At 43.0% G+C, this 24,099-nt stretch overlaps 1 protein-coding gene across 3 annotated transcripts in view; it reads right to left on the bottom strand.

Annotated features, from left to right (window-relative positions):
- foxp1b (forkhead box P1b) overlaps positions 1 to 24,099 on the bottom strand; it is a 157,740-nt gene that overhangs the window by 12,717 nt on the left and 120,924 nt on the right. For 2 of the 3 annotated variants that reach the window (XM_062416034.1, XM_062416035.1), the window contains exons 8-12: positions 18,371 to 18,508; positions 17,928 to 18,077; positions 14,371 to 14,521; positions 6,817 to 7,009; positions 1,271 to 1,378 (exon numbers count right to left, since the gene is read on the bottom strand). In XM_062416034.1, the coding sequence (XP_062272018.1) occupies positions 1,271 to 1,378; positions 6,817 to 7,009; positions 14,371 to 14,521; positions 17,928 to 18,077; positions 18,371 to 18,508 (740 nt within the window). The remainder of the gene's footprint in view (positions 1 to 1,270; positions 1,379 to 6,816; positions 7,010 to 14,370; positions 14,522 to 17,927; positions 18,078 to 18,370; positions 18,509 to 24,099) is intronic. The other variant, XM_062416036.1, reaches the window with a different exon arrangement.

The following is a 24,099-nucleotide window of genomic DNA, read 5'->3' as shown; positions in this document are numbered from 1 at the left end:
GGATTTAGAGAGGCCCTCCCTAAGCTGAAATATGTGTGTCTATGTGTGAAAGTGTTTGTGTGTAATACGTGGTTTAATAACTATGTGCCGCGAGATGTTTATTAAATCAAAATAAAAATACATAACTGCCTCTTTTTTTTTTTTTTATTCATCTTCCACAAAAATAGCACTGCACTTCATATCCAACTAACATGCAATCCGGTGTGATGCGCTGTTTTCAAAGGCAAAATGCGCTCAGAGTGGATTATTTAAAATGATCAAAAGAGGATTCAAAATGTTGACAAAGAAAGTCAAAAAAAACTTGGGGGTGTCTGCGAGGGGGCCCGCCGAGGCACCTTTCCCTCCTGCGTCTGTGAGGAAACCGTGTGTTCGCTGAGTGCTTGTTTTAGGATAATGGAATTGTGTCATATCTTGTTTAAAGTGCGACTAATCCGGGGTGACAGTGAGCCATTGATCTGCTGCCACAACGCAGATGTTTTCATCCTCTCCGTAACCATGGCGCTGTTATGTGTTGGATTACCTACAGCACACTGCACACAGGGTTGATTAGTAAACCAGGGGTCTGACTCAGACGGTGCAAAAACAAAAGGCCTGTGTCAGGCTGGACGGAGTCGGACCTGTTACACACTTCAACCTGGAAAGATGCTACGCAGCGGGTGATGCTGAGTTAGCTGGAGCTCTCCAAGTACAGTGTGTATGGTTTATTGGCTGCTTTTGCATGCAAACATAGTGTTGTGGTACAATAAAATGATGAAAAATGCTAACCCAAAAAACAAAACAAAGAAGTAAAGCATGAGAAAGGAGGGGGATGTGTGTGTGTGTGTGTGTGTGTGTGTGTGTGTGTGTGTGTGTGAGGAGGGGGGGCAAACAGACCACTGGGACAGAGACAGAAAGAGCTGAGCGAGGCAATCAAAGACACACACCAATCCCCCTGTCCAGTGACAAGGGCAAACATGCAGTGCGCCCTAAGTGTGGGCTGCCAGAGTTAAACATCCTACCGTTGTTTGTTTGGGAAAAACGGCCCCCGTCACCATGGGAACTGCACTTATCACAGGAATTAGAGGCCCATGCCGTTCTCAGAAGGAGACCCCGCCACAGTACCCTTGTCAAGTGAGGGCCAAACTCTGGCACCCACACTCAGGAATAACAACCAGCCCCACCTGTAGTGCGTCTGAGTCGCCGGGGGTCACGAAACGTGTAATCGACCCGATGACACGAGGACAAACAAAAAAAATATGCTCGGATGGAAACAAGTGTGACTTTGACTTACTTGAGGAATGAGTGGAAATCATCAAAGACAGCTTCACATCCGGGCCACTTGCACACGCCGTGACCGTAGAGAGGGTGACTGTGGGGGGAAGTCTCTTCTAGCGAGGATCTGGAAGAGAGGTGCAGAGACAGAAATGGACATTAGTAAAAAAAAAAACAACAACAGATCACAAGTTTCCTGGAGCACAAACAGAGTTACACGCCCCCGCGGTCACATAACATGACAAAAGGTCAAAGATGACAGCGTCCACTGTTCCAGCTGTTGCCTGGTTAGCGCTTCCCTGTGTGTGCTTGTATGTGCATCCAACATTGACTCCCAACTTCATCTGTGATCTTCAGGCTGTGTGCAATCAGTGTACCTGTGTGATCTCCGCTTGCTCTCGCTCTTATGACAGGGGGGCTCGTGTTGTGAAAACACACGCGAATCAATATGTAATTATTTAGTATCACTGAGCCATGTTGCAATTGACTTTGATCAAGGCTGCTGGGGAGCTCCCTCAGTTGCCGGCTTGCATCGTGTCCCAGAGCTCACCTGGAGGAGTGTGTGATGCCACAATTTGAAACCCTCCTAAAGCATGGAGGCACTTTCACACTGTGCACAAACTGTAAACATCCCAGCCTGGTATCAATTTATCTACTGACCGATCCATGTCACCAGGGGCTGACAAGCACGCATCTATGGGGAGGTGGGGGTGGGAGGGGGAGGGTACGGCTGCATACAATCAGTCTAAATAGCGGGAACATCCCTGAAAAACAAACTTTACAACATCTTCCATATGGCGAGAGGCGTGGAACCACAGCTAACCCGCAATCAGTGCTGAGAGAGAGAGAGAGAGAGAGAGAGAGAGTGGCCCGTGCGGAGGCAGTGTCTGGTAAGAGAGCGAGACAGGCAGCCATATGGACACAGGCGCTATACAAGACACACAACTTTCAGCTACAAGAGCCTGGGGGACTGGCCTATATCGCTACCACCTGTGCTTCTGGTGGCTGGTGAGCACAGCACAGAGCCGCTGCTGCCACCTCTCCTCCAGTCTGAGCCCCACTGCTCTCTAAGACAACAGGCTGGATAGGGAGATTCATTACACTGCAAACTGTTGTGGTGCCGTTTGGGAATAACTCCAGCCTCGAAAAATCTCATTCATATACACATATACAACAAGACATCATTTCTAATAATACTACTTCTACTACTTCCACTGCTACTTCAAGAGATGTCTTTAGAAATGAAATCTTGCATTGCTCATCCATCTGCTGTCTTTTAAAAATTGATATTAAAAAAAAGAATTAGCACAAAAAAATTAAAGTAATCTCACCATTCCCTTTTTTTTTCTTCCCCAGGATTAAACAAGCAGATGTTCAGATTAAAATCTCATTTGTATCAATGTTAGTAAAGCTGTACCTCAAGTAGGAAATTTTAAAGGTCGTCACAGGTTTCCTTGTGTTATAATTACTTGCTTAAGAGTTCACATTGTTCATAACATGTGATAATTGCATTGCAATTAGGAAGCAGTCAAGCATTCATGAATGTGGTTAGCAGCTTTTTCTCCCTCTTTCAAAAGTCAGATTCTTTTTTTTTTTATTCAATTATGAATTATGCATTCACATTAAGACCTCTGTTTTGATACAGCTAATAAATAGATGGTGGAAGACCTATTATAATGAGTTTTTAACAAGGAAATGTGTGGACTGGTGAAGGTAACGCTGGGTTTTTAATTTAAAGAGATCCTTTTTTAATTCTTTTGCGAGCAGGCTTGTTGGTTAATTCTGTATTAATAAGATATTGAAATGTGGAGTGCACTGGGGAATCAGTGAGCACAAAGCGCTGTGAGGGGCTAGCAGCAGAAGAGCCCTTTTAAACAGTGGATGGCTAAACAGTAGTAAATGACAAGAATTTACACCAAATGAGCTACATTAGTGTAATAGGAGAAGAGTTGAAGGATTCGTGGGGTTTTCTTCCATTTGAGGGAATGTTGAGCACTATATAAAAAAAGAAAAAAAAAGAAATAAGAAGGAAAGAAAAAAAAAAGAAACCCTCTGCAGTTCCCTGCGTTGTGTTAAATTTGACTTGCACCCACGACAGGTCTGTCAGGATGTTATTATTGTCAGGCAGCCCGGGGGAAGAACACTCTAATGATCTTGTGAGGAAAACCGTGTCATCAGCTTCCTTTAGAGGAGAAGGAACATTAAAGTGCCTATAGAGCCGGGCAGAAATGTCTGAACCTTCCAGGTGTTGCGCTGTGTTTATGTGCAGACAGACAGACAAGAAGGAAACTGCACACGTAGATGACTCCGACAGCTTGTAGCCAGTTGTTTTCAACTTTGCTTCTTTTTTTTGATGAGATGCTTCGGGCCATAAACAGCTCGTGATCTCCGCCGTTGTGCGCTCTGATGGGGCTCGATCTATCAGCGCAAGTGGGAGGGGGGGGGGATTGATGACCACCACGGAAGGTCAGAGTCTGGCCGCAAGTGTGTGTGTGTGTGTGTGAAGCCAGTCACAACACTACATTTTCCCCTCGCTGTTCCTGCTGATGATAGCCTATTCCCTCGTGTCCCTCCTCAGCGATCACCCCCCCCCACACACAAACACACACACACACACTCCTCTCTAACTCTTGGGCCTTACACTCTCTTTCTGTCTTCTCTGTGCAACTGCCTGGTTTACCCTAAATGATTTAATTATCATTTTCTTCTAGTGTAAGACAAATCAAAGGCGAGAGAGATGGGAGCGCTGTGCCAAATCTGATTATTTATCTCCTTAACAGATTGCTATGTTACAGTCCCCGAGCACTGGTTACTGATGGTTGTTGGGAAGTAAAGTGGGCCAAGCGCTTTGTGAGGATGCCCCCCCCCCCCCCCCCCCCCTCTCCTTCCCTCCCTCCCTGCCTGTTGCAAAGCTGATGCAGCACTGTATTGGGAATTTGTGTCAGATACAGATCAGGCACATTTCATTTAAATAAGCAAATCATTGAATAAAGATGACCTGGCTCACAGGGGTATATCTCTATCTATGCATCACAGTTCTCTGGCTGGGAAACGATGCGGACTGACAGATTGAGTGACTAAGGCTCTGGTCATATCGGTGGATGTTATTCAGACAAACAGAAATCCCAGCTCGCTTTGCCAGTGAGTGTTCACTGAGACAACTAAAAGCAGGAACATGTGCCTCGTCTTTGGTGTGTCAAGCCGGCAGTGATTGAATTTCTCCTCCTTCCTTTAAGACGGAAGTGCAAAGCCGGTGAGTGATTACTGTGGATGCACTTAAGGTTTTAGTTGCAGGCGTCGTTGTGCCTGGGCAGATTTTATATGACACATGAAACTAACTACATGGTACTTAGGGCCTGCTGTAAACCAATCTGAAGCCAGTCGGGAAAACAGGCCCATCAGCAGAGAGGCTTGTTTCTGTTGCATGACAAAAGGACTTGCAAAACCGCATCAATTAAAAGTTCATTAAGTTCAGCGCTGGGGAGGAGGAGTAGATGCTCTCTATTTACGCCCGGGCCGGCCCAGCCCATTATCTTCAACCTGATTATTCAAATCCCTGGATTATAACACAGACGTTTTCTCAGAGCCTTGCTTAGAATAATCATACTTAATAATATTTCATTTCTCTTCTCGTGCCGCTCTGATTAGAATTGAGTCTGCATCATCAAAAAGAAGACGGGGAATAACTGCTTCTGATAGTTGCGCGATAGTTTTTAAACGTTTCCTAACAAAACGCAAGGAAAAGGCTTATTGGTTAGCTTGGATCTAAATTAGCATCATTCGGCAGTTTAATGAGGGGAATGTTTTGTGTTCGCTTTGTATCAGTCATCTATTCTTAGCGGTCGCGGTAGCGTTTGAAAACTCAGCGTAGGTAATCCGCGACTTTCTCAGAGCAGATGGGGCTTGGATGAGAATCACCTGCTCTTGGAGTTTTTTTTTTCTTTTTTTACTGACAGATCTAAGATAATGCGAGAATATTCAGACGGAGACTGCCTTCTTCACTTAAGCTTGTGTTAAACTGCTGTTGACATCTTCTTTAATCTCTGACAGTCAAGCGCAGACGGGCAGAGGGGGCTGCCAGCTCTTGCGTTATGTCTTCTCCAATGTTTCATGGAGCCCTCAGCTGAAGGCAGGCTCTTGCCTTTTCATGCCACCGGTGCTCACCTTGTTTGCTCGCTTGCGACAAATGTGTGATGGAGTGAGCGAGTCAATATCCTCCCCCTAAGATTTGTCTTTAACTACACACCAAAATAAAATAAAAAAAACCCAGACATTCAGCCAGACAGTGGATGAAGCACTGGAATCCTTGTGTGGATACTGTCAACTTGGGAGCAACTAACGCCCTTTTTTTTTTTTTATTCCTTCTCCAGTGTGTCTAGCCTCTGCGTGCATGTCTGTGCTAGTAGATAACTTTGAAACACATTAAAGAGGATAAGTCTGTACAGGTAATACGGTGTGAATCTATTTAAAAACCGATAGCGCTACTTGAAAAGAAATAGCGGCTTTCCTTTTGTATCTTGACACGAGTAAATCATACTCTCTGTGTCACTCTCTACAACCCCCCTGTGCCCTACCCTTCCTCCCCTACCCCCAGCCCCTCTTCACCTCCAAAGGCCCGCTGGTTTACTGTGCTAAACATGTTTTCATCCGCGTTGCTTTCATAATGACGCATGGGTTTTGATCACTGAAACACAAGTCAGATGTTACGCAGTGAGCTCATGGTGCCTGGAGGCTCCTCTCTAGCAGTTCAAAGATCAGGCTTTGGTGCAAGAAAACAAGCAAATGTGTAAGATGCCAAATTAATTCCTTCCTTAAAGACACGCACACACACACATGCACGCTCACACACATATCTCAGAGAGCAAATGCCTTTCACTGATGATTCATTCCAGTTTTGAAAATATGATACACCCAGTGTTTGTTTTTTCTAGCATATAAAGGCTTGTTGTTCTCGTTACATTTGGAACTGACAGGTGATTAGACACGTCAAAAAGTCTTTTTTTCCCCCTTTTACGAGAAGACACCAGTAACCTAAATGTTCTCATGGACCTGCAATTGAAGCCACAGCTTTTCTTATATGCAACTGAAATAACAGCACATTGACCCTCTCATTAACAGTATGGAGATCCCACATCGACTGCGTGCGCATATCTCCAAATCCCTGTATTCCTTCCAGGTGTTAGTGTTAAAAAATCCCCAGATGCATTATAGAAAAAGTGTGTTGGACTTAATGAAAATAATACTTACAAATTATAAATTAATAGCAATCTCTGAGCAAACCCTGTGGGGAAATGTCCATCAACTGGGGCCCTGTGAGAAATTGCTCTTTTAAAATGGGAATATACACAGCGCAGGCTTTCTGTTTGCTTAAGACAAAGATGACAGTTTCACATCTAATTAACAGTCGGTGGAAGGTACATCTCGTGTTGCATGAAGCTGCGAGCTGATTTGCAGCTTTTAGCATTGTGAGAACATGCAAAAGATGTGACACGCATTCAACTAAAAAAGAAAAGAAAAGGACGTCTGAATCATATAGAAGGCTTTTTGCAAGAGGGAGGTACTCACACTTCTCTCTTGTGACTCATGTATTGCCCGTTGGTGGAGGCGTGCTGGTTGAGGAGTGTGTTCTTTGGCGGCGCCGGGGAGGACAGGTCGAGGCCCCGGTGGCCGTTGTTGCTGCTGCTGTTGATGTGCTCCTCCTTCACGCTTGCGTTTGTCACTTCCTTCCACAGTTGCTGCAGCTCTGCTGGAATCATGCCTGAGACAAACAAATTGGATAATTAAATCAATTAACAACTAATCCAACTCTCTTCTTCATTACTTAATTAAATGAAAGTGTCTGTAAACAAAGCCGCGTATTAATTAGAAAATATTCCACTACAGGGTAATGCACTGAGAGCTCTAGCATCCCCCTCTCCTCCTCCTCCTCCCACCCTCCTTCTCTCCCTCCCGTTTTTTTCCCGTTGATCTGAAGCGTGTTTGTATACACAAATCCCTGGCATTCACGCAAATTTCATGCCCAGAGTAAATAATTAACATCCAGACAAGGCATGAAATCGGAATAATCACCATCGTTTTCCCTCTCAACAACAGACATGTGCAGAACACACGCAGCAACAAAAAAAAAAGAAAAAGTTTACAATAGCGACACTAGAAAACATCCCACCCCTGCCTTCCTTGAGAAACAGGACCCTGGGGTAATATTCTCAAAAGAGCATTAATGTGCAAAATACTTAAAGCTCTGCACCGCCTCCAATTGACACAGAAGACTTAAACCTCATTTAACAAGTCAAGCACATTGCAGCTCACACAACCCTTTGAAAAAAAAGAAGAAATCCCTTGAAGACAGAAGACATTTTTCGGCATGCTGGAAACACATCTACGGAGCTTGAGAGAGAGTGTGTGTGTGTGTGTGTGTGTTTTTTTTTCTCTCCCCTCTGCCTGTGAGTGACAGCGATCCCGACACCCAGGGCCAGAGTCGGGATGAAGGAGGATAATGCTGTGTTTGTGCATCCTTACTATCCATGTCTGTGAGAAGAGAGCCTTTTGTTGGCACGCAATATATATATATATATATATATATATATATATGTGTGTGTGTGTGTGTGTCCATCCATAGTGTGTGTGTTACTGTGTTACAGTCTGCTTTCATTTGACACAAATGAGGATAAAGCTGATATGTAAAATAAGATTAAGCCTTGTTGAACGCTGTATCTTTGGCTGTTTGTATTTTCAGTTCACAACAGACGGCATCTGGTTGAGCCATATTTTAATAGCCTACTGAGAGATCTAATGGGGGGGTGGGGGGGTGGGAGGGGTGTGGGATGGGTGTGGATTTGTATGACTATTCAAATGTGTGTTAACTAAGCCACATGTTATAAGCATGCTGAAAGAAGCCCCTTGGATATGTGGTGAATTTAACCACAGAGCAAATGGGCAAGACCACTCGTTTAACATTACAATTAATTAAATCCATTCTCAAAATGAGCGCTGGCAAATGAAAGATGATTTGCACATGCTTATCTACTAGGGTTTATATTCTCTGGACCCCCCCTTCTCCCCTCCCCTCCCCGTTTCTCATCACCAGCTCTATAGATACCAGAAGTGCTCCCTTTCAAGCACCAGATTGTAACACATTGTGTGCAAAATGCTTAGTCTTAATTTATTCCTGTTGTGGAAAATAACTGTTAGGTGAAGATCTCAATACGATCAGCAAAAAATATTTTTAATTTGATAAGCTACTAAAGATTTTAATTATGCTGGTAATGGAGAACATTGGCCTAATGAGGCGAAGGACTCCAGAGAGACGTAGGGGCTAAGAACTGTGAAATGAGTCTGATAGGATTGCTGTAAATTCACACTAGATCGTTTGCATATCAAAGAGCAGGAAATGATTGCAGGACAAATCAATAACCTTTCCACGTTCCAAGGAGCGTCTTTCCTCATTCGAATATTTAAACATGCTCGCTCTATTCTGCCTGCCTGTATTCTCCCTTATTCTCTTCAATGCCTTGATGTGCCCTAATCGAAGTGCACGTCCATGACAGGCTAAACATGTTTAATATCACGGGGGCTTGTGTTACAGCATGCAAATCCGCCACTCGCCGATTTCCAGTTGCGTTATCAAAGGATCCATTGTTGTTTTTGATACTATAACGGACACTTTGGTGGGAAAACTTTTATTTTCTTGTTTCTTTTTTTCCCTTTCTTCTTCGGTGATGGCTGGGCTTAGAAGGGGAAGGTCACTGGTGATGCGAGTGTCCTGCGCTCCGACAGCGGGAACAATCATTTTTTTCCCCCACTTGGTGCCCGGTGACAGTGGGCGATGTATTTTTAGCCGATGTGCTTGACAGGGCGGCCCACACTGGCTCAATTACCCAGCAGTCCTGGTGACCCCGACACCACTGTTTACTCAGATGAAACCGCAACGGATAGAGCGGTCTGATGAGAGAGGTAACGGAGTGGGACCGAGCTGTCTCTTTCTGGATCTAGTCTGTAGTTTTATTGCTATCTTGTTCGCCTTACGCTTCTTTCTATCTAACCCTAACCCTGTTCAAACCCCCCAACAACAGCTATGGTTCATGATTCCACATAAATGACAATAAAATACCATTACACAAATGTCTCACAGGGTATTATATTTGGTGTTTGGACAAAACCGCATTGGGCTTCTTCTGGAGAGGTCTCCATCTGATTACAGCGGGACATGTAATGACATTGATCTGTAAATCCTCCTTCTTGGATCCCCCCCCTCCCCGGTTTGTCCATCCTTTAAATGCCGGATTGGTTTATCTTTCCCTCTTTCCATTTTTCAACACAACTCTTCCGCTCATTACGACTGGGAAATACAGACAAGCACTTTAAAAAATGTATGTTGTTGGGACACTTGATTGATCACCGGCCTCCCAACTCAATTTTACCTCCGCAGGTAGCTCTGGCACCGAGACAGGCCGAGCTCTTCAACCTTTTCCTGTCCTTGTCCCCCTGTACCCAGGTGACCATGTTCAAGCAAGCAGAAAGTTGATTTAAGGTTCATAATGACATCAGTTGCAGGCCATCATCCCCCCCAAATAAAAAATGGCCCCCAGTGCTCCGGGCTATTTAAACCGAGCTGTTACTTCTCACACACACAGTGCTGGTGCCATGGGGGGACAGTGACATCGCTATTAGTTTATTGTTCCGTCAGGCTGGGACCTTTACTGCACCCCTGTTTATGTTGCCGTAATCACTGGCCTGCTGATATGCACCCCTTAGGCCTGAAATATGTCCTGTCCTAATGCTGCAGGAACTATTACCAGTAGCCCACTGCTGGACGTATCAATCACTGACAGGTCAGCCGCATTACCCACCGCTGTCCCTGATGTGCTGCTGTTCTGTGAGCACTTCATGGCTCGCCACATTCTTTGCTTTCATATTACGGACAAATTTGTCTTGTCACTGTCCCACTGGTCTCTCCGAGACAGCTTAAATGATGTTGTGCGGCTATAAGGACTCACTCTCTCGCAGAGCAACCTCAAAGAGTGTGTGTGTTTGCATGTGTGTGTGTGGGGGGGGATTTTAGCCAGGATGTGCACACATTGTCCACCTCAGTGACACACATAGATACACACACACAACACTGCAATGTGAGTCTGAACAGCCACTGACTCACTTATCAGGTCAAGAGGACAGGCTTTTTGTGAGGAGGGAGAAAAGGGGGAGGGGGGGGGGGGGGGGGGGGCGTTTGGATCAAATTTATATTTATGAGAGTTATATCCTCCCAAACACATTGTTGTAATTCATAACAGATACCGTCTGGCCGCTTCCAAGACTTTGAACATTAATGTCAAAAGAATTTACGACAAGAGAAACAAATTATACTCTAGATAAAATGAGCAATTGTTTTTCACTCAAAACTGTTATCTACAAGTTTATACTTAATTAGTGCTATCATTTTTTTTCCTTTTTTTGAAAAGCTAATTCAAATGCATTCCTTCAGTCCATCGTTTTGGCAGAAAAATTGCTGTAATCCGTCTCAGCCGACAATGTAACTAAGCGGGGGACAGATAGAAAAAAATGAGCTGTAAACTGCTTTATAGCACCCAAGACAAAGCTGCAGATTGCACCTTCTTTTCTTTAATTACAGTTAGTTCCAGTGACCTATTATGTGAAAACCTTTTCATTGTTTCAGCACAAGAAGAAAAAAATAATACACTGGATTTCATGTGATAACAGTGGCCTTTTAAAAGAATACTGATATCTATTTTTTTGAAATGAAAAGAAATAAAAATTATTCATTAAGAAGTCATGCCAATTTACTGCCCCCGAGTTTGAATCCATAATCACGGGACCCAAATAGAGCGGATCAACTCATCACTTCCGATGCAGCGCTAACTGCTAGCTGAATATTGTAGATTAGATCTGAGCACCATAGGCCTGGCCCGCTGATGCATGAAAGAGTTTAGTGATGTGGAAAACAGAAAGGTCATCAATAACTTCAAACAGTCAAGCAGAAAATGTGTAGAATAGGAAGACAAACTAGGGGCCTGAAGCACTAGCCTAAGTGTTGTAACAGCTGTCGGAGGCACTGAGTTTAAACATCGATAGATTGCAAGGGCAAACTAACCAGGTTTGACTTGTCCTGACGAACTGAAACTGAGTAATTGTACATTAGGAGATTCAGTTCCTCATCTTGATGTTTATGCAAACAAAACTCTAGAGAAATGAGCCCTCTCAGTTTTTAGTTCACTCGATCTAAATACAGTGGTGTGGGTGAAAAATGACTATAAAAAGGAGAATCATTAGTTTCTCATGTTCATGAGTTTGGCACATGAGTTGTATTTAGGGGCTTTTTGTAAAATAAAATATTACCATGTGACTATAATATCAAGTTGACTGTCAAAAAAGGCAGTTATTCATGTTTGTGTGGTTGTTATACTGTACAACTAATCATATAGGAATGAGTTTGCATGGATTTTCGAATTAAAACCACTTTTTATACGATTAATAGCATTAATAGTTAAAACCTGAAAATAAAATAATCTAAATTCAGCACACCGACTCTGTAGATGTGTTAATATGCCCTGCGTCAGTATTTAAAGATGACACAATATAAACAGGATGTTCTGGGACTGTTGTGAAATCTATCAAAAGTACAGTACCAAGCTATATCACCCGTATAATGCTTTACTCAAGGGGTGTGTGTGTGTGTGTGTTTGCCAGACATCTGACACAGCAATTCACCAAAGCACACTCACAACACAGCAGCACTCCACGCCTGTGCCCATGGCAATCGTCTGCGAGCGGATGAGTGATTCCATACCCAGTCCAAACAATAACACCACTGTACAAACCGTGTTTGTGTTTGCCTATTACCTAAGCACCCCCCGAACCCTCCCGTTTTTATCGCCCTTATCTTGTTATTTCAAAACTGTTTGTCTTAGCTGGGAATGAATAGTCGATGTCATGTTCTAAAACCCTTATGACGGCGTCTTTGTCAAAAGGGGCCACTCCTTAACAAAATATTAAAGAATAAATAAAGAAATAAACTTCCTGGCCAAACAAGTATTGACTCCCTATCAAGTAAGAGGCAGTTTCACAATGACAAGTTCACTGGGAGTTTACGAACAATGGATCCAGTCTTCCTCCAGGCTGAAGGAGACAGCAACCAGGATGCCAATCACAGGCAAAGGACAGGGAGTTGAAGGACAAAGTATATACATCTAACTCTTGTCTACACCTGTAAACAGAGGGCTACTTTACTTCTAGAGTCTGGGATGATAATAAACAAAAGGTGCCAAACCTGAAACAACTGAAGTATGAGAAGTATGATATACCATTTAGAAAATTAGACAGCTGTTGAGTGAGGATTTACAGTAGGTGTGTCAGGAGTCAATGAAACCATGCACAGTATGTGGTTACAGACTTAGGCGGTGCATTGTTCACTTTGACTAAGCAAATTTGTACAGGTATTGTAGAAGGGGAATAACAGTAGCAGATCAAAGCACTCTCAATATACAGATATATGATATAGATGTATATACCAACACCAGCAGCAAAGTTAAAATAGATATAACCAACTACTCTACATGATATCAAGTTTAGGTTTTAGAAGCCCCATAAAACAAATATTGTTACAGTGAGGCTGCCTATAATTTGTGCCAAGATCAGTAAAAATAGGTCCGTCTGAATACAACATTTTTTTTCCCATGATGAAAGGTCTTTGAAACAACAAGTTGAAAATAAAACAAAGAAAACCCCCAAAAACCAAACTATGTAACAAGGTAATGTACCAATAAACAGATGTACTTGTATAACCCAGAAGTTAAAGGTGCAATATACAACATTCAACCACACTACATGCCACACAATAGCACCACTGTCTCAGACCAAAACAAATATGCTTGTTGTTTACTCAATAAAGTTGGAAAACCGTTGATCGTTGAAACGACGCCTCACGAAACATGAAACTTGGAACAAACTGTCAAACCAAGCAGTGCTTATCAAATATGATTCAAGAGTCTGTTACTGCATGTCCTGTTACTCATCTCAAATGTTTTTAAAAACACAGAAGATACACAAAGACTTGCATGCACTAACATGCATGTACGTCCGGACCAGCTATCAAAACAAAACTCAGATTATAACCAAGCGGCTACATCCGTGGTTAAAAAATGAAGCCAACAAGGAAGTGCTGATAACTGCAGTTCCTCGAATGGCCATTTGAAGCTGGCTCCAAAAGTGAGTCAATACCCATAGAGCCCTATGTTAAAATGCACATATTCACAACAGAAATATACATGTTTACAGCCTGGTACAAAAATGGTTTTGGCCTCTAGAGCTAATTTTCTGGTTCATGACATATGTATGCTGTATTTTTATATAACTCACCCCCTTTCAACTTTATTGAAGCTTAAGCTGTCACAGGCAAGTTGAGTTCATGAAAGTTATTTTAACATTTTGGTCGCATAAAAGTGTTGTTGAGTATTTGGTTGAACTAAAACACACTCTAAAGCATTGGTAGCTTTTCCAGTAAGTAGCTTACATTTTGTTTTAATGGTTTCAAGCCAGTTTCGCTAGCAAAAATAAGCATTAGCATCCTCACAGTTAAACATAGACTGTAAACTGCACTGTGCTAACCAAGCTAGCAGCTAGCACTGGTGTCATCTACACCTTCCAAATAGTCACTTCTGGCTCCAAAAGTCTAAGAAGTCGACAATCAAAATGTAGACTCAAGGCTTCAAAACGGGAGTCCACACACCATTGAGTGGCTATGTCAAATATTTCTTACAGTCTATGATTACAACACACCGAGAGGTAGTGTGACTTCATTCTCTGCTCAGGTTGCCATTGCTCCACTATATCTTTACATAGTAAATAGTTGCTTGTTGACATCTAGTGGGATTGAATGTCATGCACTGGACCTTTAATATCCACTCAATAGCGAGCCAAACCTTTGCACTTGCATATAATGTATGGTTATTGTTGGATGTGAAAAGAGGTGTAGGATCATCCCCAGACATTGTTTTTCTGCAGCGTTTTGTTTCCTCAAAATGCTCCCACAGTTGAGGACTGACAGGAGATTTAATAAAGAGCTGCAGGCTAGTAATACAGTACAGTGTGATGATATTAGGTACAGACCCTGAGTGAGGGAGTGCAGTGGCAGGCCCGTCTGTCCAGGCTGGATGGTGAGCAGTCCTTGCCTCTGAAGATTGAGCAGATGCTGCTGCTGGACCTGCTGGACCTGCAGGAGCTGCTGCTGGAAGGCCAACTGCTGTGCCGACACCTGCTGCTGATGGCACACACACACAAAGAGAGGCATACCATCAGTAAAAACACATAGAATCATAATAGCCATGTAAAGAAGAAATTTCATAGGTGCCATTGAGGAAAAACATTTTAAATTCATTCATAAAAAATAAAGGTAAGAGATTTTTGTGCATTCCAACACACACACAATAGTAAAGTGTAATTTCCATAACATTTTTGCCTTTAGTGTGGGTTCGTCTGAGCCCACTTAAGACAGGTAGAGTATACATCTCTCTCTCTCTCTCTCTCTCTTAATTAACGAGGAGTCGGGAGGCAAATGACAAACAATGAAACAACATAGTTAATCATTCATAATAAGAGCCACAGGAATTTAATTACAGCCATTCATAATTCAGCAAACAACGTGTGACTAAATCAAAGTGCTTAATAACCACCCTTGCAAGTCTCGCAACTCTCCCAGGCATGGCGCTGGGCTCAGGGATACACTCTTCCCCCAACCAGCACAGCAAGCTGTGTTCAATCACATACCGTAGACCGCCTGAGCGATAACTGCTAACTGTGCTACGGCTGTTTCATCGAGAACATTTCAATGAAACGTTGGTCCATCTTTAATGATGTTGGGGCGAGCAGTGAAAATGTTGGCTACGGTGAGTGAAACGTGTGATATTAGAGCACTGAAGAAAAGCGAAAGGAGAAGTCAGAATAATAAATAGAAGGAAATTATCTAATATCCCCAATCTCCTATGAGTCAAAACAAACGGGAGATGCTGTTTAGATAACAGGGGCACAGAGGACAGAGATGACTTTTAACCCTTTCATCAGTCCCAGCTTTCAACAAACTCTGGTTCAACTGGCCAAAAAATTTCAACAAACAAGATGAAGCAGGACATCTTATGCGTAATCTAATAGATAAAGACAAAATAAGCACGCCTGAGACTGGACAGGATACTAGGCCTGTTTATGAGTACACAAGGCCAGTTGTCAGGCGGGTGGGAGGAGGGGAGGGGGGCACTAAAAGCAGTGCTGTGGCTGCCAAGCTGTGCACCGCGCCCTGTTACCAAACACAGGATACACCACTTTGTTTACTTCTCACAATTGAGTGCATACAAAAAAGGTCTTGTTGCAACGCGGCTGTCAGGTCACTCGCTGGCGACTCTGAAACCACTGAAACAGCCAGATAAAACGGGTCCCCTCCACCCACCCCGCTCGCCTTGTCAAAAGGGCCTACTGGCCTTCTCTTTCCCTTCCTCCTCCTCCTCTTCCTCCTGCCCCACAACCTACTTGCGCTGGCTGCACTGAAAATCAGGCTCTGGGCAGCGTTGGTCTACGAGAAGGAGTCTCATTGGATCAATCAGGGGAAGAGGGCGCTTTGACAGTGGTAGTGGAGGTTCATAATTGAAGATTAATCACATTCGTTCAAAGGCTCACATGTGATACAACCCGAAATGAGAAACAGAGAGGGAAGTGAGAGACATGATAGAAATCTCACAGAGGTTTTCAGAGATATTTAGGATGCAGGTGGCCTGTGATCTTCTCTGATCTGTCCTATTTAAGAAAGGTGGTTGGTTCTTTTTTTCTTCTTCTTCCTCTTCTTCATCTCCATCAGTGTGAGAGAAGTTACTCATGTCTTCAATGGTTCTCTTTTCTCCAGTTCCTCCCTGACAGTCTGAGACAAAGATAATAGTGGTACGGGGGTGGGAGTTCACAAGGAACAATGTCTTTCATCAGAACGCTAAATAAATAGAGGGTGGCTTTTCAGAATTAAAAAAAAAGGAAGAAAGAAAAATCAAGTATTGCAAATGAATTTAACTCTCTCCCCCATCACATTTTTTTTTCTTCTTCTGGTCCCATCAGCTGACAGGAGCTCCTGTGCTCTCCCAGCATGCAGACACATTAAAAACCCCGGACCCAATAGACCAAATAAGAGGTTAACAAGAAGTGGCACGAGGGAGAGAAAAATACAGTCCCTTACAAATGATAAAGAGTGGCACTGGCAGGCCTTTATTGTCAAGCTTCAAATATAAAGTTAAAGATCTTTGAAAAACTAAATTTTGATGTCTTTAAAATAAAAGAGGCACAAAGCAACAACAGGGGGTTATTGTCTGGCAGCCACAGGGGAGTCACTGCGTAATTCTTATTCTGTCTTTTGATGGCTGCTCGAAATGCGACTGAAAAAAAAAGAAGAGAGAGAGCGATGGGGAGAGAAAGAAAACATCGGCAGAGGGGGTGAACCTCTCGAGGCTGCATCCATTTCCTGTGATCATACATAATATGCTTCAAAAGTTGTTTTTTCTTTTATTCTCATGCTCCATTCAACTGATCAATTGCACCTCCTTGCCCCCCCCCATCCCCATCCCCCACCCCTCTCCTCACCCCTCCTTCTTTTCTCCCCTTGCTCCTCAAGTGTTTACATCAGATGCGACTTGGTGACAGGCCCTATCTGAGGCCGAGGAGCTCTGCTGTCATGTTGATTTATGGGAGCATCACGCCACAACTTGTCCAAACTGAAGCCCGCAGTTCATTAATTAGGGAGCTACGACTTTGAAGTTGGGAGCTTCGACAGCACACGGGCGTGTGTGTGAGTGAGCATGCATAGATATGTGTGTGTATGTGAGTGTGTGTGTGTGTGTGTGTGTGTGTGCTTTTAACATTGGGCTTAATTTTCTACGCTTCCTCTCGTCTCCAAACATGGAACTCAATGGGGACGAGAGCAAAAAAGAAAAATTCCCAGATCGTCTTTGAACTTCTTCTGACCGCACAATAATAATTTGCTTTGTCCACAGTGATGCCTGTATCCGCCAGTCATTAACACACATTAAGCTGCTGCCTATGAGCATGCCCTGCTGTACTGGAGAGGGAGCGAGGAAGATGGGGAGGAATAAAAAAAACTAAAAAAAAAAAAAAAAAACTCAACACACAGGCAACAAAGCTGGGAGCGCTCTCTGCACTGATATCTCACAATTACATGCCTTCTCTTCCTCTGCCATTTCCATGTTAATTACCGAGAAAAGCCTCTCAGATTTATATGCACCGTGTTCCTGCCTTTCTCCCTTCTGCCTTTCATTATGTCCTACACAAGGCTCACAGGAACGGTCATCCCTTTGTTGCATAGGACACTTGTTTATTTAAAAAAAATATCTAGAACAATAGACTAAATAGGCTCAAGCTCTGACAAAATACTATATATATATGTATATAATGTGGGGATGGTTTAAAAAAAAAAATCTCAGTCAGTTGTTACCATTTATCCAGCGAGTCTGACATGCTAATCAGAAGCATGAGTGCACTTGATTCTCCCCCTCTCCTCTCAGCTTTAACCACAGTCTGGAAGCAGATGGGGTTGAGGGAGGGAGCGCACATGCCTTCCATGCTCTGTCTGGCCAACAGGGTTTGGTAATGGCAGGCAGTTGGGAGTGATGTCAGCCTACCTCTTTACTCTGCTTGCTGCCTGCATGCTGCTGCTGCTGCTGCTGTTGCTGTTGCTGCTGCTGCTGTTGATGCTGCTGCTGCTGCTGCTGCTGTAGGAGCTGGATATGGAGCTGTTCCTGCTGCTTTTTGTAAAACTCTTGGAGTTGCTGCTATAGAAAAGACAAAAGGCGACATGTGAGATCTGAATCTGACAGTCATATATTAAAAAGACCCTGGCAGTGGGTTTTTGTGAGAATTTTCAATACTTTGAGGAATGTTGTCTTTGAGGCGTAGAAAAAGAGAGAATAGCGGTTTCAAAGTGAATTTTTTTATTTTTAGCTTTGTGAAAACGCTGCCTATACATAAGACGATTCTCTTTCTAAAATGAGACATCCACCATTTGAAACATGATGCCTTGTCTGACAAAATGATTAATGATGCCAGTTTTGGTTTTTTACATTACCTGTTGCAACATGAGGGCCTGCTGCTGCTGGAGAAGAACCTGGAGCTGCTGAGGGCTCAGGACTTGCTGTTGAAGGATTTGCTGCATCTGCTGTGGAGTTATCACTTGGGGCGTCATCATAGCCACTGACACTGGAACCTGCACGAGCACACAAGATGAACAGATAGTTGTTAAAAACATTGTCCAACAGTCCCTCAAGTACAGTACAGAATAAATAAAGGAAACTAATCAATCCATTCTCTGCATATGCTTACACCTCTTCACAGCAACTCTAACCCTAATCCTCTCAGCATGAAATGGGCAAAATGTCAATTTATTCACAACTGCTATGGTCTAATAAAGCTTTATTAAATCAATTTCAAGAAAACATAAATAAATAAAGAATAAATAAATGAATCAAACAGCTTGTTCTGGTCCTTTGCGTTTGACTTGGAGTCATCTCCATGTGTTACAATCAGAATGCGCCCACACTTTGCCTCCCGACCCCTCTAACCAATATGACACCACACCAGACTGTAGAGGGCTAAAGGCATGGATCACGTCTGTGGAGTAACCCCAACATATCTAACCCCAACCTCCACCCCCCCCCCACCCCCCCACCCTAACCTTCAGCATCAACATCCCCTCACGCAGAAGAAACCCCCTCAACACCACCGGGTATGATCTGCATCTGCTGCGATATCCTCAGAGCTCACCGTTTATACAACATGGCAAAATATGCCATACCTGAGGACGTGAGAGATTGCTTAAAAAAAAAAAAATGCTGCGGTTGGCTCGTCGCGCACGCACAACATGTCATGTGAGAACATTTCATTAGAGACGCTGTCAACAGCGATCTATTATTGTGAAGATATGGAGCGCCCGGAGGAGGAGCCACGGTGAAGAACACACACAGGCCTCTAACTAACTCCCAGCAGAAAGGTGTGAGTGCATGACTCCTCAAAACAAGTGATTTGTTGTGACACTGAAAGAGCCCCCACAGTTGTCAGGGTGCCTTAATTGCTCCGGCGGCGTAGGGGACTCGGAGTGTGTCTGGATGCTGCCACTCACTGCTATGATGTGCAATACCATTAAAAGCTCCTTTCCCTGACATCTGGGTGACAAACAGCGACTAAGATGTACTCGATAGCGCTGCCGCCTTCGCGTTTGTTAACATGTTTTTGGCGATCCTTCCTGTTTGTGTACATGCAGATATACATTGAGAGTGTGTGTGTGTGTGTGTGTGTGTGTGTGTGTGTGTGTGTGTGTGTGTGTGAGCGTGCGTTGTCGCTCAGGCTGATGTCAGCAGCTGATAGAGCAGACAGAACGGGTGACAGTCTGTCTTCGCCAAGGTTACCCAAATTGTGTGGCCACCTTATAGCTAATGACATCCCCCCTTTGAATTTTTCATGTATTTCTGAATGTGATTTAGCTGTTTAAAAACTAAGGGGCTTTTCTTGGCACACACACACCCTGCGTGCGTATCGCCCTTATTCATTTCACCCCATGCAAAACAAAGCAGCGCCGTAATGAACAGCTTGTACTGCAAATGCAGAGGAAAGGGCAGCGATGTCAAACAGGACGGACCAGCTTTGATGCTCTCCGTTAACTTTATTGAGCAGTGCCAGACTACGCCGTGGCTGCGTTTGCTGCGAGCCCCAGGAGAATGAAGGAGGTTCAGCCCCACCCAGGACTAACACACACTTCACATTTCTCATTTCCAGCGCCCAGGCGTAAGGGTCGCGAGGAGGAAAATGCAATATTAATTCCCCCCTGTATTATGTCTTAATATGCAGTTCATCTTGACTTTTGCACATGACTTGTCCTGTCATTTGCATAGCCCCGGCCTCCCATTTCCTAATTTCACAGTCATTATCCACTGAAGTCCTTTTTTTTCTTCTTTTTTTTTTTCTGGGCATCGCTAATTTTGATGAACTATTTTGAAGGTCAGCCAAGCAGCCCTGTCTCACTGACATGCAAGCGCCATACGTGATGTGTTTTATAGTTCTCGTCTAAACATGACATTTACCCCCCCCCCCCACAGCACACCGAGCATAAATAATAATGCCTCTTTTTTTCTGCTTTCTTTTTTGAAGCTTTACTTTAACTACATGCATTAAAAATCTACTCCATACTTGTCATGCTCTATTTTTTACTACCGTGTCAAAGCTGTAAATTTATCCTTATTTTCAAATGTATTATCGTTTTGTCATGCCACATTATATAGAGTCTGATGTGAAGAAAAGGGGGATTAAACTCTAAATTAACACAGAGGTTTTACACCACTTAACCAGCTCTCAATAGCTGCCAATTTCATTTACAAACTGCACTGAGATTTCCTTCAATTTAACTGTCTTAATTCTTTACACCTTAGGTGTATATCTCATCATGCTTGGCGTTGTCAGGAGTGTCTCACAGTAACTACAGCTGGAGCAGCTTTCCTCTGTGCACAGCACCAGCAAGAGACTATTACAGACCCCCATTTTATTACCCATTACTACTGAGGTCATTAGCAGCAAGAGGGATTGTATGCTTCTTAACCTATTGATCAATGTAACTACTACCATTTAATCCTGTGCTGAAGGAGTGAAAATCTGCCTAAGACTGGGTCCTATTGAGAGGGAGGGCGGGAGGGAGCACTTTAACTGAAATATATTGCCCTGGCCGCTGTATCATGCCCATTTAACGCAAACACAGGACGCCAGTCGCCATTTAGAGCACCCCCATATGGTGCACTCCCTTATCTGTTGGATAACATCATGACTCCAGATGATCCACAAAAATATATCACCATCTAAAGATAGTCTAAACGGAGACTCATACTGGGCTAATAACTGGAGGGATCCACTGAGCCCAGCTCTAATCTACTCTACCAATATAAGGGTGTAAAAAAAGAGGACATTCTGAGGATGCCAGAAATAGCTGACGTTTATGAATTTCACAAAGATGTGGTGCTCTCCAGGTGCCTCCCATACATAAACATTCAAAAACCTGGAACATTCTCACACAGCTGCAGAGTGACTGGAGGCAATATACTGTACCAGCACAGGCCTGCTGCTGACCAAACACACACACATCTACACTTACACACACACACACGTACAAATCTAAACTGTGGCATGTTAACTGTCACAAGCACACACATGCACATGTGCAGCCCATAATATACTGTATAAGAAGAGAAAAAACATGTTTACCACAAAGAGCAGGCAAGTGTACTTGCACTGTATAGTCAATATAAAACATATGTGGTACATGACAAAACATCTACATATAAAATTTAACATGTTTCATTTAAATATTACATTTTTTTTGTCATTTTAAAACATTGACGAGCACTGTCTAAATATTCCTTTATGTCAAAGATTGTTAGTTTTGTTCATATCATAATTCTCTGTGACCCTGTATCAGTATGCACACACACACACACACACACACACTGGAGCAAACATGTATCTTTAAAGGCAAACTACTACACAGTAACTTCTCTTTGTGAATCACCATTTGAGAGAAAAAGCGCAAAATATGATAATCTAATGAGGGAACATAAACCACACATCTGAAAACGTTAGTGAGTCACTGATTCTGTGTTAATGAAGATGCTCCTCTCGTATCACAAGTCAGAGAGGTCTAAGCCTGGTGAAAAGGAGTAGTGGTGAAAGAAGCTGTGAGATAGCCCCCTTTACCCCAGCACTGAGGCAATTAAGAGCAACAGAAATGAGGGACAAGGAGGTGAATGTCAGTGAAACCCGGCACAGACGTTACACCGGCCGCGAAGGTGAAGCTTTTCTTTCACTGAAGAAAAAAAAGGAGGGAAAAAGACCAAAAAAAAAAAAAGAAGAGAATTATCAAATTTTCATTTGTGCTCCCTGGGGTCATCTTGTTTTGTAGGAGCATCAAATGGAATGGAGAAGTAAAAAAGAAATAACAAGCCCTAGAGAAATCACTGAGTCCAGTCCGTTTGATGCTGTTGTTTTACCTTGGCCTGCAGTGACGCAAGGAAACGACTTCCCTTCCTGACTGTGAGCTCCTGCATGAAAATGTCTTCCAAATGAGGATTTCACGGGAGCTATTGTACTTAAGTGATGTGTGAACATAATTAGTCGTCGACAAGACTGGAAAGACTAATTCCATATCACCCATTCAGGTTGATTGAAATCTCTGAGGTGGAGAGCCTTTATTTCCCTCTTTGAAAAAAAAAAAATTAAAAATCAGACGCAGTATAGTCACAATATAACAGTTTCTCCTAATAAAAACTGTAATAATAATAATAATGATTATAATAATAATAATCTTCATCATAGTAATAAAAATATAAATTACAAAACATAATTGTGTAGACATTTTGGTTCTTAATAGATTCTACAGTAAGTCTATAAAATGTAAAAAGCAGAGGGCAGACCTACTCATCCCTACATGTGTTAAGCCCTCCATAATTCCGTCCTCGTCATGCACAATCAGGCTGTTTTAAAAATGTTTACAGCTCAGATAAACACGGTAATCACAGCCATATTTTCTTTCCATTTACCATGTACTATATGCTCTGTATTGGCTGTAGGGGTGTGTGTGTGTGTGTGTGTGTGTGTGAGAAGGGGTAGTGTGACATTATTTGCAGCAACTGTAAAAACAAAAGTTAAGATTGCATTTTAATTAACTTTTCGACTGCAAACAAACAGGCTTTTTGGGCCGAGCTGGTCTCAGTGTTGGGTTTAAACAAACAAACTGCACGGAGAAGTGAGCGAGCTCTCCCCCCCCCCACTCCCAAACAATAACAGCTGAGCTGCACGCTGGACGCCGTTTCCCACCACTGCAGGTGACCACTGCTGAGGGGTGACCTGCCCCCCCCCCCCCCCCCCCTCCTACACCAGCACTACTACTAACACACACACACACACATGTAACCAGCAGCTCTGACAATGGAGAGACACTGTAAGTAGAGCATCCCTCTTTCTCTGATAACTCACTGTTATATATTTTAAAATAAGTAGCTTGAATTTGAACCTCTAGTCAATAGCCTGCTATATTATTTCAAATAAATATAATAAGAATAATATAAATGAGAAAATTTAAATAAATTATTAATGCAGTTATATTTTTAGTTATTTGGAAATGAGCATCTCCAAACATTTAAAAAAAATTTGCTTCACAAAAAACACCTGAGTGCTTCTTTACATTTGATGTGTGACTCAATGTCCTGTCACTCTTTCTGACCTTTCAAGCCACACCTCCAAGTTCAAATTTCACAACCGCACAGCATCAGAGACCTGAAACCCGGCGTACAAACTCAGGGTGACAACTACTACCCTAACGCAACACCATTCACGCTTTTTCACCTTTTCCCCACTGCGTCTTTAACGATCGCTGTCGTGTGTAAACTGCACATCCGTGATCTATGGTTTTTGCAGCCCTACAAACGGTTATGCAACGGTGCACATCTTCAGACGCATTATTCGAGTCAGTTGAGATTTAATTAAGATCACAGCTTCTAAAATCCCTTTCAAATGAAACTGTAGTCAAAAGACAATAGCTGACACATCCTTGTGCAGATTGTTTTCTATTCTTTGCACAGCAGCAACGCAAAAGCTAATCCTTGTTTCCATGACGGCAGACAAGAGGGCCACAAATTGCGTTGCTTCTTGACACTCTTAATGTCTCATATAACTATACAACCAATTAATAAAATTATATGTAAAAATATATGAAGTGCCAGCAGTGAGTTTATAGCAGTAACTTAAAATCAGGGGGAAGTT

The sequence above is a fragment of the Scomber scombrus genome, chromosome 3 (assembly GCF_963691925.1).
Source record: "Scomber scombrus chromosome 3, fScoSco1.1, whole genome shotgun sequence".
NCBI lineage: Eukaryota > Metazoa > Chordata > Actinopteri > Scombriformes > Scombridae > Scomber > Scomber scombrus.
Note: the sequence above shows the minus strand (reverse complement) of the source record. Positions and strands in the feature narration are given on the sequence as shown.